Source organism: Camelus bactrianus, chromosome 12 (genome assembly GCF_048773025.1).
Source record: "Camelus bactrianus isolate YW-2024 breed Bactrian camel chromosome 12, ASM4877302v1, whole genome shotgun sequence".
In the NCBI taxonomy this organism is placed as follows: domain Eukaryota; kingdom Metazoa; phylum Chordata; class Mammalia; order Artiodactyla; family Camelidae; genus Camelus; species Camelus bactrianus.
This window is the reverse complement of record NC_133550.1, coordinates 11,812,300-11,830,204: the sequence shown is the minus strand read 5'-3', so window position 1 is coordinate 11,830,204 and position 17,905 is coordinate 11,812,300. Positions and strand designations below refer to the sequence as shown.

General features: G+C 45.1%; 1 protein-coding gene, 1 long non-coding RNA gene and 1 other non-coding gene across 4 annotated transcripts; 1 reads left to right on the top strand and 2 right to left on the bottom strand.

Annotated features, from left to right (window-relative positions):
* Nucleotides 1-235: 235 nt before the first annotated feature.
* LOC105075894 (uncharacterized) lies at nt 236-17,858 on the bottom strand. Of its 2 annotated transcripts, none has more exons than XR_006727999.2 (2): nt 17,242-17,858; nt 236-1,411 (listed from the first exon to the last, which is right to left on the bottom strand). It is a non-coding gene; the product is annotated as an uncharacterized LOC105075894 (long non-coding RNA). The 2 variants fall into 2 exon arrangements; XR_012510561.1 differs by having other exon boundaries at nt 236-506; nt 17,242-17,843.
* On the top strand, nt 347-10,156 carry RNF41 (ring finger protein 41). Its single transcript, XM_010963866.3, has 5 exons — nt 347-461; nt 5,365-5,636; nt 6,341-6,476; nt 6,884-6,987; nt 7,803-10,156. The coding sequence occupies exons 1-5, from the start codon at nt 372-374 to the stop codon at nt 8,152-8,154; spliced, it is 954 nt and encodes a 317-aa protein (XP_010962168.1). The 5' UTR covers nt 347-371; the 3' UTR covers nt 8,155-10,156.
* Nucleotides 17,026-17,107, bottom strand: TRNAS-CGA (transfer RNA serine (anticodon CGA)). The gene has a single exon. It is a non-coding gene; the product is annotated as a tRNA-Ser (tRNA).
* Nucleotides 17,859-17,905: the final 47 nt, after the last annotated feature.

Genomic DNA, 17,905 nt, shown 5'->3' with positions numbered 1-17,905 from the left:
AGCTAAGTCTTGTGTGTCTTGCTGGTGACACCTAGTTCTGGAAAACTTCTCAAAACCTCCTTCTCCTTTCAGCCTGGGTTAGGTATCCACATCTCTTGCCCTCATAACGCCCTGTGCTTATCCTAAAAGCATTTATCATTTCATATTCTAAGTGTATACTTATATAATATCTTCTCCCATTAGAATTAAATTTGAGTCAGCTTTATCTACCCCCCCCCCAAATGACTGGCACATAGTAAGCTCTCAGTAAATATTTATTGGACAAATGAATGGATCTTGGCAATGAGAGAAGTTGGCACATATCTGATCTTCTGAACTGGCCTCTTTTTCCTCTGTTGTTCCTTCCAGGACCTGGGTTTCAGTGATGAGACATGGGGTATGATGTAACCCGTTTCCAGGGGGATGTTGACGAAGACCTTATCTGTCCTATTTGCAGTGGAGTCTTGGAGGAGCCAGTCCAGGTGAGTCTGACGGCAGCTTTGGTGAGGCAATAGGTGGCAGTGGAGCTAGTAGGAGATATTCATAGGTGATGGGGCCAATGGGGAAGTCAGTGTGTCCTGGCTCCCGTCCCCACTCCCCACACTCCTGACACACACAGAGGTTTGGTGCAGAGGAGCAGTGGCAGCTACAAGAGGAATGGGGCCTCCCAGAGTCTGTCTAGAGGTGGACGCCGCAGGAGTGCAGCGGTTCAGATTTCCTTCTGAGGTCACTGTGAGACTGCTGTGCTGTGAAGCATTTGTTTGTTTCTGTCCTCTGACAGTAGCTTGGTAGCTTCTTTTCCTCTTCAGGGTCTCTAACTAGGTTCTATCTTCCTACCCATGACTGAACTTCAGGACTCTCCCAAGAAGTTCTCTGCATTTTCATGATGTAGTATTTCGGGTAATCAGCCAGTCTCCCCTCAGGCCTCTTCTGTCTGCCTACTATTTAACAAATAGGAAATAGGGGAACTGTATGTACTGACCTAGTTTCTTCCTGGGATTTATTGAAAAAAAAACAATTTTTGATGTAGCCATATACTCTGCATTTCGGTATGAAAGCTGCCATTTTCATTAGGTCATTTCTCTACCAGCCTTGCCAGACCAGAGTCAGTTGTGTCTTCCTGGGGCAGGTATGAGAAGAAGCTCATGATTAACCAGGCAAGTATAATGAGTGAGATGAATTCTTAACAGTTGTATTCATGGGACATCATCCTGTATGGTCCTTATTGCCCACACTCTGTAAATACCAGTTGATCCTCCATCACTCCTGCCTGGCTGGAAATAATCCCATTTTCCAAACCAGGACACCAGTCAGTGAGGTCTCTTGGCCCTTCGCCTACTCACTGCTTATACAGCTCCCTGGAGCTCTCCTCGATCCTTGAAGTTTATTCTTACTGTCCAGTTTTCAACTCCCCAGAGCACAGATGCCTAAGCTGGATGAAAATCAGACTGCATCAATGACAGCTAGCCCTGGACCTATCCCCTGCCTAGGCCTTTGCCGCCTACTGCCGTTAGAAGCAGATTGGCTGGGTGTGGAGCAAGCTCTCCTGGCAATGTCAAGAGGTCATGGGGTGTGTCAGTTCCCTCCCCACCCTGGCAGGGCCTTGTCTGTTTTCTGGCACTATCATTTGAGGTAAGTCACACGTGGAGAAGTGACTGTCTAAGGCAGAAACCACCCCCAGCCCCCAGGCTTTACCTTCTGAGGTTACCAGATACATTTCCAAGGGTAGAAGGGCCCCTGATAGGGATGCTGATTTCCCTACATGGTATTTATTTATTTATTGAATAGACGAATTCATACGGTTCAGAAATCAAAACAGTATAAAAAGATACATGGTGAAAACTTTTGCGTCCATTCTTGTCCCAGTTTAGCTAATCCCCCCATGGATAACCATGTTTATTGGTTTATTTGGTATCCTTCCAGTGTGTATATGGGCAGAGATAAGCAAGTATGAATGTTTATATATATATTTGCCCACCTTTCTTGCACAAAATGTAGCACATTCTGTATACTTCCACAGAGGTGACAGGTTTAGAGAAGAAGGTCACTAAAGAGGTGCCTTTGAGCTGGAATCTGAATGCCAGGAGGCATTCTGGCAGAGGGGAGCAGCAAAAGCAAGAGCAGGCATGAGTAGGGTGTGGACAAGGAACAGAGAGAAAGCCCAAATGGCCTGAACTCGGTGCTGGGAGCATGGTGTGAGGCGAGGAGAGGCCAGAGGCACAGGGCCAGATCAAGCAGAATTTTATGGGTCCTGAGCAGGAGTTTGGATTTATTTTAAGTGCAATGGGAAACCATTGTAAAGTTCCAAGCAGGCAAGGGATATGATCTAGTTTGCATTTTTAAATGAGTACTCCGGCTGCTGAATGTGGAATGGATTATAAAGGGGCAAGGCAGAAGTAGGAAGACCAGTTAGAAGACATATTTAATAATGTAGATGTGTACACCTGAAACTGACACAACATTGTAAATCAACTATACGTCAATAAAATTTAAAAAAAATAATATAGATGAGAGAAGATAGCTTGAACTGGGTTAGTTGGGGAAAGTGGACAAATTTAGGATTTTTTTGGAAATAGGGTCTATAAGATTTTGGAAAGGATAAAATATGTCTTTAAGTGAAAAATACAATGTACTGACAGTTGGATTAGCGATACTGAGAATGACTTCTTTCGTTATGAAACCTTTCTGTTACAGACTTTGGTGTTTGTGAGCATCTTGAGGGTAGAAACTGTCTTTCTTTTTTTATCTCAAGGACCTCGTGAACTGCAGGGACAGAATAGGCACTCCAGTTACTCATTCATTCATCCACATCTACTGAGTGCCTGCTGTGTTTGTCCCACTGGAGGCCAGATAGTGTCTCCCCAAAGGCCAGGGAATCCTCGCACTTTGAATTATCAGGGAAGCAGGCTGAAATACCTTTATGAAACTGAAAAGAATGTGATTCTACAAAAAAAAAAAAAAGCTTGCCCTGTTTTGGAGCATAGGCCTGCTCACTGGGTCTCAGAGCAACGCCTTAGATGGGCCCTCATGAAATAAGAGCTTGGGCCCACCAAGAGAGGACCCTTAACCCCTCACCAGAAGTTCAAGGTTTTTGTTTTGTTTTACTTTCTTATATTGAACTTTAGCCAGTAAATCTTTGCCCCCCTCATCTCTACTCATCCCTCAAGACCTGTATCAAATTCTATCCTCTTCAAAAAGTTCAAGTAGAAAAATAGACAGTATGAGGTGGTAGAGGAATACCTTCCAGGCCAAGGTACAAGATAAAATCCCAGATGAAGTAAGTGATGAAGATTTAGGCAATCTATCCAAGAAAGAGTTTAGAGTAATGGTGGCAAAGATGTTCAGAGAACTCAAGAGGAGTATAGATCCACAGAGCGAAGTTTTTAGCAAAGAGTTGGAAATAACCAAACAGAGTTGAAGAATAAAATTACTGAAATGAATAACACACTAGAAGGAACCAAGAATAGACTAAGTGAGGCAGAAGAATGGATCAGTGAGCAAGAAGACAGATGAGTGGAAATCACTACTGCAGAACAGAAAAAATTAAAAAAGAATGAAAAGAAATGAGGATAGTTTAAGAGAACTCTGGGACAACATGAAATGCACTAATTGCATTATAGGGGTCCCCGAAAGAGAAGAGAGAGAAAAGACCTGAGAAAATTTTTGAGGAGATAATAACTGAAAACTTCCCTAACTTGGGAAAGGAAACAGTCACCCCAAGTCCAGGAAGCACAGAGTACCACACAGGATCAACCCAAAGAGGGACATGCCAAGGCACACAGTCATCAAATTGACAAAAATTAAGGATAAGGAGAAAACATTAAAATCAGTAAGAGAAAAGCCACAAATGACATATAAGGGAACTCCCATAAGGTTATCAGCTGATTTTTCAGCAGAAACTGTACAGGCCAGAAGGGAGCGGCACAATGTATTTAGAGTGATGCAAGAGGGAAACTTAAAACCAAGAATACTCTATCCATCAAGGCCCTTGTTCAGACTTGATGGAGGATTCAAAAGCTTCACAGATAAATAAAAGCTAAAAGAATTCACCATCAAACCAGCTTTACAACAAATGTTAAAGGAACTTCTCTACTCATCAAACCACAAGAAAAGAGAACAAAAAGAAGAAAGAAAAAAAAGACCTACAAAAACAAACCCAAAACAATTAACAAAATGGCAATAAGAACATTATTACCTTAAACGTAAATGGATTAAACACTCCAACCAAAACACATAGACCGGCTGAACGGATACAAAAACAAGACCAACTGACAGGTATGCTGTCTGCAAGAGACCCACTTCAGAGCTAGAGACACATGCAGGCTGAAAGTAAGGGGCTGGAAGAAGATTCCATGCAAACGGAAACCAAAAGAAAGCTGGAGTAGCAATACTTATATCAGACAAAATCGATTTTAAAATGAAGAGTGTTAGATTTTCTCAAAAACTTTGTGTGGCATCTACTGAGATGATCATATAATTTTGTGTTTTTCACAAAATTAATTTAATTTGGTGTATGTAATTTAATATGGTGTACTATGCTGATTGATTTTCTAATGTTAAACCAACATTGCGTTTCTGGGATGAACCCCATTTGGTCATAATGTATTATCTTTTTATAAACTGAGTTATATTTGCTGAAGTTTGTTAATGTTTATATTTATGTTCATGAAGGATATGGGTTTGTAGTTTTCTTTTTTTATAACGTCTTTTCATGATATTGGTATCAGTGTAATACTAGTCTCGTAGGATACGTTGGGAAGTGTTCCTTCTTCTACAGTTTCCTGGGAAAGATTGTGTGGAATTGGTATTACTTCCTCCTTAAATGTTCAGAAGATCTTATTAGTGAGCTCATCTGTGGCTGAGGTTTACCCTGTTGAAAGACTTTGGGGTATTGTTTTTTGAGTTTTGGGTATTTTTCAACAGCTGTATTGAGATATAATTTATATACTATTAAAAGTACGATTTTATGTGGAAAAAAAAAATCCTGTCCTCTTCAGAAATATCTGCCGTGATTGACCTAGACTGGAAAGATCTCACCCTCTGGATTTCTTTGGCAATTATTGTGTATATAATCCAGTTAGCAATTAATAATTGCCTTATGTCATCTCTCCCATTGTCTTGGAATATTATTTATATCTTTTGTTGTTAAATAACTTTGTTTTTCTTGTGTCACAATCCATTTGGAATCTTGAGCACAGGAAACACATCTGAAGCCTGTCGCCCACAATGCTTGGCCCATAGTAGATCCGTACTTTGCTGTGACCCCGGGGACCTCTGGTCCTAGAAGCTGCTCAGAGGCTTGATTGGCTTTGCAGAGTTAGTGTACCCAGGCTCTTAGCTCCCGCTAATTCTCTTGTGCCCCTTTTGCCCTACTCCCCCTTCTAGGCGCCTCACTGCGAGCATGCTTTCTGCAACGCCTGCATCACCCAGTGGTTCTCTCAGCAGCAGACGTGTCCGGTGGACCGTAGCGTTGTGACGGTCGCCCACCTGCGCCCAGTACCTCGGATCATGCGGAACATGTTGTCAAAGCTGCAGATTGCCTGCGACAACGCTGTGTTTGGCTGCAGTGCTGTTGTCCGGCTTGACAACCTCATGTCTCACCTCAGTGACTGTGAGCACAACCCAAAACGGCCTGTGACCTGTGAACAGGGATGTGGGTAAGATTCCTACCCTCCTCCTGCCCACACAGATAAGGGCCTTCCCATTTATACCCCATCTCTGGATCCCCTGCTCACTCGCTGAGGAGTTTCCTGTGCATGTCGGCAAAGAGTGTTCTTGGCCCCCCTGGCTCCCTGCTCCAGGATCTCACTTTTGTGCTGCTTTCCCAGCTATGGTCTTTTTGCTCTTGCTTTAATAAAAGGAGAGAGACAGCAATTCAGCAATCTGTGTGATAGCACTAAAAACTCGCTTACTTTAGTCCTCCCTTTTGTCCATTACTACTTTTTCTTTGTCAGATTGACTGCTCTAATTTCCAGCCTTCTCATATTCCCTCTGGACCTATTTTTTTCTTTCTTTGGGGTGTGAAATATTTGATTAAGTGCTGATAGCTAGGCCATGAATCTAGGGCTTCTCAGAAGGAATGAGTGCACAGGCAGAATCTAGGGGGGGAAGGAGAGGCACGTGGGAGATGAGCCACTTTCAGAGAGGGAAGGAGCCCCAGAGAAAGTAGACAGCAAAGGGACGGAGGGGAGTGGGGCAGAAGGTGGTGAAGGAAATAAACAAGAGGGAGCCTGAATGTTAGAAATGACTGCATGTTAGAAATTTGGGGTAGGAGAGAGCGCTCTCAGCAGTTGTGCACCTTTGGCCACATGTATCATTGAATGCTCCTGTTGTCCTATTCTTTTCCCACCCTGGGGGGCAGCCTGGAGATGCCCAAAGATGAGCTGCCAAACCACAACTGCATTAAGCACCTGCGCTCAGTGGTCCAGCAGCAGCAGACACGCATTGCAGAGCTGGAGAAGACCTCAGCGGAACACAAACACCAGCTGGCGGAGCAGGTAGGGCCCAGAGGACACAGGGCAGAACATGTCCTCTGTAGGCAGCTGTAACCTTGTGCCTGTGGGTGACAGGCTCCGATGTGAGTGGCAGGTCGGTGCCTGTGCTTGCGAGCCTCGGTTAGTACATACTCTGTGCTTAGCAGCCAATCAGACTGGAGCTCTTCTTGCTTCCCTTCTTCCCATCAGTGACATTCATTAACCTACTGTTTATCAAATGCCTTCCTTTGAAGGCACTTTGCTAAGCACTGGGGCTAGAGCTGTGAATGACAGTCGTATCCCTGTCTTCATGAAGCCTCCAGTCTGGTTGTTCCTCAGATCTCTTGATTTCCCTCATTCTCAGACAAACTTTTGTCTTTAGTCTGTTGTCTGTCATAACCATTATCCCTCATCTTCCTTCCCTCTAACAGAAGCGAGACATCCAGCTGCTAAAGGCATACATGCGTGCAATCCGCAGTGTCAACCCCAACCTTCAGAACCTGGAGGAGACAATTGAGTACAACGAGATCCTAGAGTGAGTGTCGTTCAGGACGTGGAGTCACTCCACATGCTGGCACTGAGCCCTGCGGGGGAGGAGCAGGGCAGTGGCAGAAGGAGGGTAATAAGAGGGCTGGGCTGGGGCCACCGCCTCTCAGATGTTGGGGTGAAGAACAAGGCCAGAGGAGAAAGGGATAATCTTGAGGATCTCATTCTTTTGGGTGGATGGAAGGGGAAACTTACCCAAGAATTAGGTGGGTACCCACATGTACAGAGCCGTCTGTTAAAGGCCTGTGGAGCGCTAGGAGGACCAAAAAGAAATAGAAGATATTGTTCATGCCTTCAGGGGGCTTACAATTCAGAGAAGAAGGTGCAAATCCAGGAAAGAGATGTAAAATGTAGCAAGAATAAGCAAAGTAAACAAGCAAAATCTAAGATCCCTTTCAGTTCTGGGGTTCTGTACAGTTCATAGACTAAACTGTTAAGTGTGAGTCAGTATATACAGCACACAGTGCTGCACGGGACACAGCAGAGGGGGATAGCTGCTCTTTCAGTACATGTTTGTGGAGCGCTTCCTGCATGCCAGGTACCATGTGCTAATAAGTATTGAAATTTTTAAGAAAAATAACAGGGACCCTATAGTCGTGGAGTTTAATCTGGTGAGAAACATGTAGTGACTTAGATGGGACCAACCAGGGAATTGTTTGAAGTTTCTGAGCCAATGATGGAAGGAAAGAAGGACGAATCGGGTTAGGCTGAGTGCAGAGCAGGTGGTCGTTCCTATTTGGAGGAAAAGCCAATGCAGAGAAAGGGGATGAGCTGGAATGACCACCTCCAACTCCCTCCACACAGGTGGGTGAACTCCCTGCAGCCAGCAAGAGTGACCCGCTGGGGAGGGATGATCTCGACCCCGGACGCTGTGCTCCAGGCGGTAATCAAGCGCTCCCTGGTGGAGAGTGGCTGTCCTGCCTCCATTGTCAACGAGCTGATTGAAAATGCCCATGAGCGGAGCTGGCCCCAGGGTCTGGCCACATTAGAGACAAGGCAGATGAACCGGCGTTACTATGAGAACTACGTGGCCAAGCGCATCCCTGGCAAGCAGGCTGTCGTCGTCATGGCCTGTGAGAACCAGCACATGGGTGACGACATGGTGCAGGAGCCGGGGCTTGTCATGATATTTGCGCATGGTGTGGAAGAGATATAGGAGATCTCGACGGGCTATGAGGAGGAGATGAAAATCAGAAAATCCTGTCACTCCAGCAGCGGGGCCCTGAGTCCTCCCCACTTCCCTTAATACCGTGGCTTACACCTGAGCCACACATCTCCCTGCTCTTCTGGCACTGAAGGGGGGCCCCGGGGCACTCTGCTCAGCTTTTCAGGTGGGGAACCCAGATTCCCTTCTTTTGCTTCATTTCTTCTCCTAAGATGTCTGTAAATTTTCCATCTGGTTGGGAAAGCCCCCACCTCTATATCTATTTTCCTGCCTAGGGTCCCTGGTTCCAGTTATTTTCAGAAAGCACAAGGATACTCATTTTCTCCAGAGGATCAGGGTGGAGTGAGGAATCTCTAACGGTTCCCCTCCTCCAAAACCAAGGAATCAGAACAGGCAGGACTATTGACTCTAAACAGCATTTAGAGGGCAGCTCTGGGGAGAAATGGTAAGGGTGGAACAAAACCCTAGAAATGAATAAGGAGGCCAGCCGGTCATTGTTGGTGGCCCTTAGGGGAAGACTGGACCTCTGTGCCAAGCAATACCCCATTCAGCCCACCTTAAAGGTGTGGGCCCCCGCTGGGTCTGCAGGTGTGCAGGTTAGGATGCTGAAAATTTCCAGATGAGCTCTTCTTTCCTACACTTCCTCGTGGTTAGGGAATGACAGGGGTGGGGGTGAGGGGTTAGTCTACTGGGGTGAATATGCTCAGCAGGAAGCAGCTCTCTGGCGTTTGCTGGAATCGGGTAGGCGCTGCCTCTGTGGCACAGGCCCGAATGGTTCCGTAGACCCTTCTCCAGCCCTGTGATTGTAACTAGTTATTTTGATAATTTCCTTTGGCCGTTGTTACTTGTTTATATTTCACTCCCTCCCTCCCCCTTTTTTTTTTTTTTTTTTAAGAATGGCCTGATTATGGCTACCCCACTTTTCCAGCCCAGCCACATTGTTGGCAATTTAATTTATTTACTTTTTTTTTTTTTTAAGAAAGGAAAAAGAAAAAAAATTAACAAAACTTAAAACTTTTGCTCTTCCTATTGTGGGGATTCTGGATAGGGTGGGACAGGGATGGGATCTGTTTTATATTTTTCCTTTTCAGCACAACCTTTGGCTTTAATATAGGAGGGCCAAGGGAGTCCTTGGCTGAACTTATGTCTGTCCCAGTCCTCCATAACCCATCCGAGATGAGGAGCTTCCTCTATTCCAGTGATGGATGTGACAGTCCAGCATCGATGCCTGTGCCCTCTGGAGAACTCTGCTCCCAGCCTATCCAGGGTCTCATTGTAAAACTCTGGACTTAGAGTATTAATTTTGAAGAAATCCTGCCCACTACGCGCCTCCCCCACCCCCCTGGTTTCCTTGGAGATAAACAGCTGGGTTCTAAGCTTCACCAGGCAAAGTGGGATAGAAAGTATGCCCCTGAGTACAGGCTGTACTCTGCCTCACCCAGGCCCCCAAGGACTTGAGCTCCACTTCAGGCTGCCCAGGGCATGCTGTGATCCCTAGGGTGACTGGCAGAGTAAGAGGAGAGGAGATGGTGGGTGTGGGGTAGTGGGTAGTGGGTCTTAATAAGCAGGTGGGAGGTGGGGTTAGAGAGATGGCCGTGTAACAGCTGCTGCTCTTTTTGGAGTTGCTCTCCTGGCCAGCTTGCTGTAGGTCTGGGTAGTTGGGTCATGGCCCCAGTGGGACTGTGGGCAGGAGAGGGATACAGCTTGGAGGGCGTGCGGAACAGTCGTCATATGTTCCAGCTCCAGGACGTTGTGCTCAGGAATTTGAAAACGCTGCTATACTTAGTCTGGTTACGACATTTCTTCCACCCCCACTGCCCCGGCCCGCCTTACCAAGGCCCATACCCTCCTGTCGTCACCCTCAGATGGAGCCAGGAAGCTCAGTAAAGGCTTCCCTACCCTTTGCACTAGTGTCTCTGCAGGTTGCTGGTTGTGTTTTATGTGCTGTTCCACGGTGTTGACTGCACTAATAAACCTTTTACTCAACTCTAAATTCTTAATTCACATCACTCCCCTCTTGAAGGTTCTCCTCTGCCTTGTCCTTTCTCTCGCCTTAATTCCCCTTGCTTCCTCCCCACTTTGTAACCCACTCTTGTCTCAGAGCCTCTGTTTTAGGAGGATGTCTGTCTGGGAGGAGTGCACTTCGTATCTTCTTTGCCCTGCGTGCCCTCCTTTGTCCTTCCCTCCTGTCCCCTGTTTTGTACAACCAAAGCTCTCACTAGTGATCTGAACTGTATTCTTTTCAGGGTTTACCTTTGCTCCAAATCCACATCTTCTTAGGTGCTCTGGGATTTCAGGACACTTTCTATGATGATATGCTAGTAACTTTCTCCCTTGTCCCCCAAGCACCTTTGCTTTGGAGTCTGGGATTCCATCACAGGCAGGAACCCTCCACCCTTGTGTCCTAACCAAGAAGGTAAACACAAGGGAAAGAACCTGGAACACCTGCACCTGCTGTGGTTGCTAAGTCTTGCTAAGCCCTTTTGTAGGCATCTGCTGCCATCTTCCTATCATGAGAAAATAATCTTTTACCGCAGTGCTATATTTTAAATTTCTTCAGCATTTATCATGCACCTAATATAAACTTGGTAGTACTCTAGCTACTCTAGTGGGGCAAAAAAAAAAAAAAAACCCACAAAACACCCACATATGGGCATTCCTGTGCCCACTGGATCTACTACACTTTCATAAATACAAGGTCTGATTTAAAAATGCCAATGAACAAATCACAACCTAGAGCACAAGCAGTAATATTTGTACCCTAGTGATACCAGTAGTGTTTAAAAAAAAAAGCTTCAAAATTACTTTCAGAAGCTGCTGTTCATTCTTTTGAATGTCATGAATGATGCAAAATCTTTTGAGGGTAGATTTGGTTTTTGCAAACTATTCATTGAGTGCCTATTCTACAAGAACTCACTAGAGTGGGACTGAGGGGGCAGTGGTTCATGTAGCAAAATGGCACCTATGTGAGCAGAGGGAAGAGAAAGCCACAATTCTGATGGGTTCCAGGAAAGACTTTTCCAGGAGATACAGTGTTTGCTCTAGATCAGAGTTTGGCAAACTACAGCTTGTATCCTGCTGCCTGATTTTGTAAAAAAAAGTTTTATTGGAACATAGCCATGCCCGTTTCTGTTTACATATATTGTCTATGGATGCTTTTAGATTACAGCAGTAGAGCTGAGTAGTTCCCATAGAACTATGGCCACAAAGCCTAAAAGGTTTGCTATTTGATCCTTTATAGAAAAGTTGCCAACCTATTCTGGACTTTTAAGGTCAGGAGAATGGGCAGGGAAGTGCAGAGAGGGTTGGTTGTTTTGATTTTTCACTTCAGTATACATTTGAAAAGTCAGAACATTTTCCTACCAAAATAACAAATGCTTAAAATTAATATTAAATTAATATTCACAATTCCTCAATTGTCCTAAGAAAAGTACTTTTGGAGCTAGTTTTTGTCCAACCCTGGATCCAGTCCAGGAACCCTGCCATTACACCAGTTAAGTGTTTTAACCCTCTTAGTCTGGATTCCTGGAACAATCTTTTTTTGGTGACACTAATTGAAGAAATTGGGCCAGTTGTCTGGAGAGTGGCCTTTTGGATTTGATGGATTGCCTCTTGACAGTGTCCTTTAACTTGTTTTTCTAACCCCTGTTTCTACTAAACAGAACTAGGTCTAGAGTCAGAGAGATTCAAGTTAAACAGTTCTGGGGATAAAAGACATCACGGGAGAGGTGTTCTTTACGTTGTGAAACATCAGGACGTAGGCCCAGCCGTCCCACCATTACTCTGATCTCTCCACTGTACGCTTGAGAGATGTTTTTAAAGCTGGCAAGGTGACAGACACGTGCCCTGAGACAAGGGGCAGCTGGCAGTGCAGCTCCGCCTGGTTACTGCTATACGAGAACAGGGCCCAACATTGCCCCTATTTTTCAAGAACTTTTGGACACCCTAATGTTTATACTAAATGTCACAACTTTTAAATATTAGCTCAATTTTTTAAAAAATGTGGGCCAAAAAAAGAACAAAACAAAAACATCGGGTCCACCAGTTTGCAACCCCTGTTTTAGGCTAAGATCATAGCATGAATAAGAACAAATAGAGGTGAAAGATTTGTTGAAGGAAGAGACTAGTTAATCAGAATCTGAATTTGTTGAAGGAACTCATGGAAGATAAGACTAGAAATAATTTGGGGTCGATTCTCGGAAGGCCTTGAATACAGGGCAGGGAGTTTGGACTTCAATTTTATAGGTAGTTTTTGAGAAGAGTGACTTCCAACTTGTGAGTCTGATGGCGATATTATTAAGCTTTGCAGTAATTCATGCAAAAGAGAATTAGAGCCTGAAACAGAGCAGGAAAGGGGACAAGAGACATCAGAGGAGAAAAGTCAACGGCTTTAGTAACTGACTAGATTCACTCAGCAAACATTGATACCTGTCTTATGCCAGATGTGGTTCTAGGCATTTGAGATATACAAGTAATTGAGAAGCCTTGAAAGGAATGTGCAGCTTAGTAGTTGACATACACTTGAACAAATAATGGAAAACACAGAATACCATGTTGCTAATAGGTAAGAACTAAGTACAAAGGGACAACAAGGAGGAAGGGGGTCAGCTACATACCTGGTGGGATGCAGGAGAGAAGGTTTCTCAGAGGAATCATTGGAGTTGAGTTCTGAATAGAATCAGATCCTAGCAGTGAGGAAAGGGGCCAACAGCCAGACTCAGCATTTACTGTGAGTCACGCACTAAGTATTAAACATCTAGTCATCCCAACAGCTTCATAAAAAGATGCCATTATCATGTCCATTTTCTATGTGGGAAGACCAAAACAAAGGACAAAATTAGCACAGCTAATACTCAGAACTGGGACTTGAAAGTCATGCCAGAGCCTGAGCTCCCAACCACTGCACATAACACAGGGCAGGTAACCAAAGATGAGTCACAGCTAAAGACGGATTTCTAGTCTGAATGAGAAGATAGGTTCATTAATCTGAATAGGGAGAAGAGGATGAGCAGGTTTTGGGGGTGAAGTAATGAGCTAATTTGGGGGCCAATGGGTTGGAAGTGCTTCCACACAGAGGGGTTTAGCCAGAAAATGGAAATGTGGGTCTAGAGCTCAAGAGCAAGAAGTTAGGATTACAGAGGTGGATTTGCAAGTTATCTGCCCAAAGATGATGAAGAAATTCTAAGAATGAATGCAACCACTAAAGGAAAGAACAGCAAGAAGGCTAAGAATGTGACCTTGGGGAATTCCAGAAGTAATCTGCAACAAAATCTGGAAAATAGATGAGAGATAAAGGTGGCTAGTGCTTCAGCTTTTTTTTAAAAAGAAATTTTGAAGTAATGAATCATTTAAATCTGGCTAATGAACTAGTTGTGAAGGATTTCCAGAAATGTTTTGTGCAATGACAGCATTCCTGAAATAAGCGTAGGTTGAGATCATTTCAGCTGAAGTCCTCTAATTTGCTTTACTGGATAAACTGCAGAGATCCAAGCCTCTTAACATTTGGAACAAGTCAACAACTTGGAAGGGGATAGTGAGTTCCTATGTGTTAGATTTCCCCACTTTAGCTTTTTACTCAGGTAAAAGCAAATTTGATTAAAATCTAAGAAATTGTAGCTGAAAAAAATCAGTATAGGGTGGCATTAGCTAGTCATTGGTTATAAGGTGGAGACAGAAGGAACTTCACGAGAGAAGGAAGGAATTAGGCTGTGACGTGGAGGCGCCTAGCCTGATTAGATTGGTGGTATCTTACTGGGAAGAATTAAGGATTAAAAATGGGTGATTTAGGCAGAGTGTATCGAGAATAGGAGCATGTGTTTGAACAGATGGGGCTCTGAAATTCCTAGACGGGATTAATACGATGAAAGTTGTGTTTTAGAGATTTAAATGGTGAAACTGGGGCACCTGAAAGGCCATTGTAACAAAAGCGTGAATTAGATGATGTGATGGAAGAGGCAATGATTGATGAATGATGGGCACGGGAAAAGAAAATGTCTAGTAATTCTTAAGGCTGAAACTAGACGAAATTAAGGTAATCGTATTAAATGGGAAAAATTGAGAACGTGATTCTGGGAAAGAGAGTTTTGTTTGTGTTTTAGGAGACATTAGCTCAGCCATGCAGATGAACACGCAGACATATAGGCAGAGGGAGATACAGGACCACAGTTTGCCTGAGAGGCCATGTCCGGGATGGTGGCATGGGGTTTTTGTCTTGGGAGGAGAGAGAAGAATGCAGCTTTCATACAAAGCCACAGAGGAAGGGAGAAAACAAATGAGATGGAGAAATAGTGTTCTAAGAGAAAAACAAGAAAGTACAGAGTCTCTGAAGCCCGATAATAAATCAATGGTTTTCAACATAGCAAAGTTTTCTGCCACAGTGTTATTAAAGATAGCATGAAGCTGAGGTAGAAGGTATACATTTTATTTTAAAAAAAAAAGAAGTAGAATACAACATGGTGATTTGGAAGTGTCGGGTGAAGGTGTAGTTCTGTTTGTCCTGAATTAACGAAGGATTGAACCAGTGGGACAGGAGCATCTTAACTTGTTATGGAAGAATATTTATGGACGGTTCCTTAGGTGGTTGAAATGAGTGAGACTGCAAGCACAGGTGGAGAAGGTAACATCAGGGCAGATGGATGAGCAAGGACAAATACTGAGCCAGAAACTAAAGAATGCCCGTGAGTAGAACGTAGTAAATATGTAAGAAGGGGGCGTGTGTGTGTGTGTGTGTGTGTGTGTGTGTGTGTGTGTGTGTTGATTATGCAACACAAAGATACAAGGATAGAGAGACAGGATTTGTTGGGATGGAAGAGTGAAAGGATTGTGGAGTTGTGGGCTTTGAGGATGATAAAAATTTGAAGTTCTCTCTCATACACGAAGGTTCGAAGTCTTAGCCCCTCACCCCGAAAGTTACAAGGGAGGTATTTGAGAGTGAAAGGTAGGATCCCAAGTACCGAATAACCTCAGCCCACTATTCTCGGTCCAGATCCTCCATTTTGTAAACCATGGGGGTGGGGGGAGTGCTTCTTCTCTTCACAACATAGTTGTCGGTTGCCCTCTGCTGGTCAGTTTTGGTCTTGGCTCTCTAGGTGTTTAAATTTGAGAGCATGCGCAAAGTGGGATTTGGTAGGAAGTCCAGTACTGAGCCCATTAGATTCCATCCATTCAGTACGTTTTTGATCACATCTATGTCTAAGGCCTAGTAGTGGAGATGCAAACAAAATACACAGTCTATCTCTCAAGAAGCTTACAGTCCAGTCTTAGTAAAGATTAAAACATGTACACATAACCATGTGAAAAAACAACCATCTCACATAGTAAGATTAGGGTGTAGGATATGGTGGGTGACAGGTGGTCAGAGAAGACTTTCAGGAGAACCAACATGTAAGTGAAGACTGAGAAGGTGAGGATGAGAAAGATTATTTCAAGCAGAGAACAGCATGAACACAGATAAATACTACAGCAGGAACTAAAAGAATACCAGTGGATGAAACACAGTGAATATGGAAGAGTAGGGAGAAAAAAAGGAACCAGGTCGTGGAACACAGAAAGCAGCCATGGTAGGGTTTACAGTCTCTGCTACAGTGTGGATGCTTTATTGCAGCTTTACGTAGAGCAACTCATTAGTCCTCACAAGTACCCCTACCCTCCAAATGAAAGCTCTGGCAGGTTGTAGGTCCATCCTGTACTCACCCCTGAGAAAAGTGGACACAGTTGAGACTATCTATATAGGAAGTAGACACAACATTGTAAACTGGCTATAACTCAATTTTTTAAAATGTTAAAAATAAATAAATAGGAAGTAGAATAAATATAACTTGTTTTTATTTTAATTAATTTTTGCAGAAGCATGTCAAAGGAGATGCCTTGCATGCAACCTAGTGGATGGTGGTGGTAGACTGATCGGTTCCAGCTTTTGTAATCAAGAGCCTTACAGAGGAAGAGTAAACAGACCTGCAGGATGGAAAGTGAGAATGGGAGGTGGAGGGGAGGCAGTGAGGGTGATCTTGGAAAATACAGCATGAGGAATGGTAGGAAAGGGGGAAACTCCAAAGTGTAAATGTGTAAAAAGCTCTATGAACCCCTGCCCTCTGTGGATCCTACTTGGAATTGAAGCTGTGCAAGAAATTAAATACAAAAAGAACATCGTCAACTAGTATCCTAGATATTCCCCACAGTCAGAAATTGGAGATAGTAAAAACTAGCTGAGGTGAGTACAGGAGGGTTAGAGGTTAGAGAAGATAAATTCCCTAGCTAGGAATTTGGAACCCGGAGAACGTAGAACAGTACTGGCACACAATGAGCACTCAATAAAAAGTAAGTTATCTTCCCACACTCTAGCTCCAGCTAGATTGGCAGTGTTGGTATTTCAATAGGCCACTCCTCTCTAGCCCTGTGATACCTGAGGAGGTGCATCTCCTCAAGGAAATGCCGGTGAGACAATGTCTTGTTTCCTGGGTCTTCATTGTAATCAGACCTACAATATGTGACATCTGGTCATGAAAGCCAGCGTGCCCTTTTTCCCCAGGGAACTCCAGTTTTGACTATTGTGGCACAAGAGGCATTCATGTTCCCAATCAACAGTTAACCCTTTCACCAAATCCTTTGCTGTGCCCTCCCAAAATAATGAAACATGCCGAAACTCTGCCTGCAAACCTGAAGTTACAGAATTCTTAAAGTGCTTTGTGTCCTAGCAGCCAATACAGTTGTGCATAATTAAGCTTCCCGTGATCACTCTCATCCCCCTCCCCCAAATCCGGGGGTGAGACCTGGCTTCTATTTCCTAGACAGAAAGGGAGGTGCACGAAAGGCGTGTGAAGACAAGGGATTTCCTTTAACACATCCTGATGGGAAAAAAACGGCCGTCACGAACAGGATTCGAACCTGTGCGGGGAAACCCCATTGGATTTCGAGTCCAACGCCTTAACCACTCGGCCACCGTGACTTCCAAAACCGGTCTTTACCGCACTTACAGAAGGGGTCCGCTTTGCGACCGGGGAGGGAGTGTGGCAGCAGCAGGAAGCCGGGCCCGGGGCCGAACACGCACACCCTGTGACCCCCTCCCATTCGGTTCCTTACCTCTTGCTTCATGCCACCCAAAGGAAAAAAGTCGTGTGGAACGGGTGACACAAGGAGGGAGAGTCTCTCGCCCAGCGAAGATTCGGGGTCTCAAGGAGCGCAAAGCTATTTAGGAGGCGATGGCGTGGCCTGCGAAGAAAGCAGTTGGAGGGAAGAGAATGGGCCCCTAGGGTGGCGGCTAGGGGACTCCTCGAGTGAAGGAGTGAGAGGAGAGCTAAGACAAGGCGTTAGGGGCGAGGGAGGCTCCGAAAGAGTTTAAACGGGGAACTTATGGGGATGGATGAAAGGAAGGAACTTTTGGGGGAAGGACTCGGGGGTTCCTTGGGATTAGGGGCTGCATAGGGTTAGTAATGTGCAGTGGGGTTAGGGCCACTCGGGGCTATGGGCTGGGGGCTCCTCAGGCGACGGGCACCCCCTTGGGGTAGGATAGAGAGGTACCCCACTCCCTGGGCTCAGAGGCAAGAAGAGAACAGGCTTCACGTCAGGTAAAGAGCGATCTCAGGGGAGTGTGCGCCCCCTCCAGGAAGCAGCCTCCGCCCCAATGCTCCGGCCGCCGCGGCCGCCGCCGCCCGGGAGGCCGCCGGGGTCCGCCCCGCGCCCGGCGCTCCGCCGCCGCCGCCGCCGCGCCAGGTCGGCCGGCAGGGGGCGCTGCACGAGCCGGGGC

Coding starts and splice junctions, on each gene's coding strand:
- RNF41 (XM_010963866.3), top strand. CDS start 372: ATGGGGTATGATGTAACCCGTTTCCAGGGGGATGTTGACGAAGACCTT. Junction 462..5,364: donor TCTTGGAGGAGCCAGTCCAG/GTGAGTCTGACG, acceptor TCCCCCTTCTAG/GCGCCTCACTGCGAGCATGC. Junction 5,637..6,340: donor ACCTGTGAACAGGGATGTGG/GTAAGATTCCTA, acceptor CCTGGGGGGCAG/CCTGGAGATGCCCAAAGATG.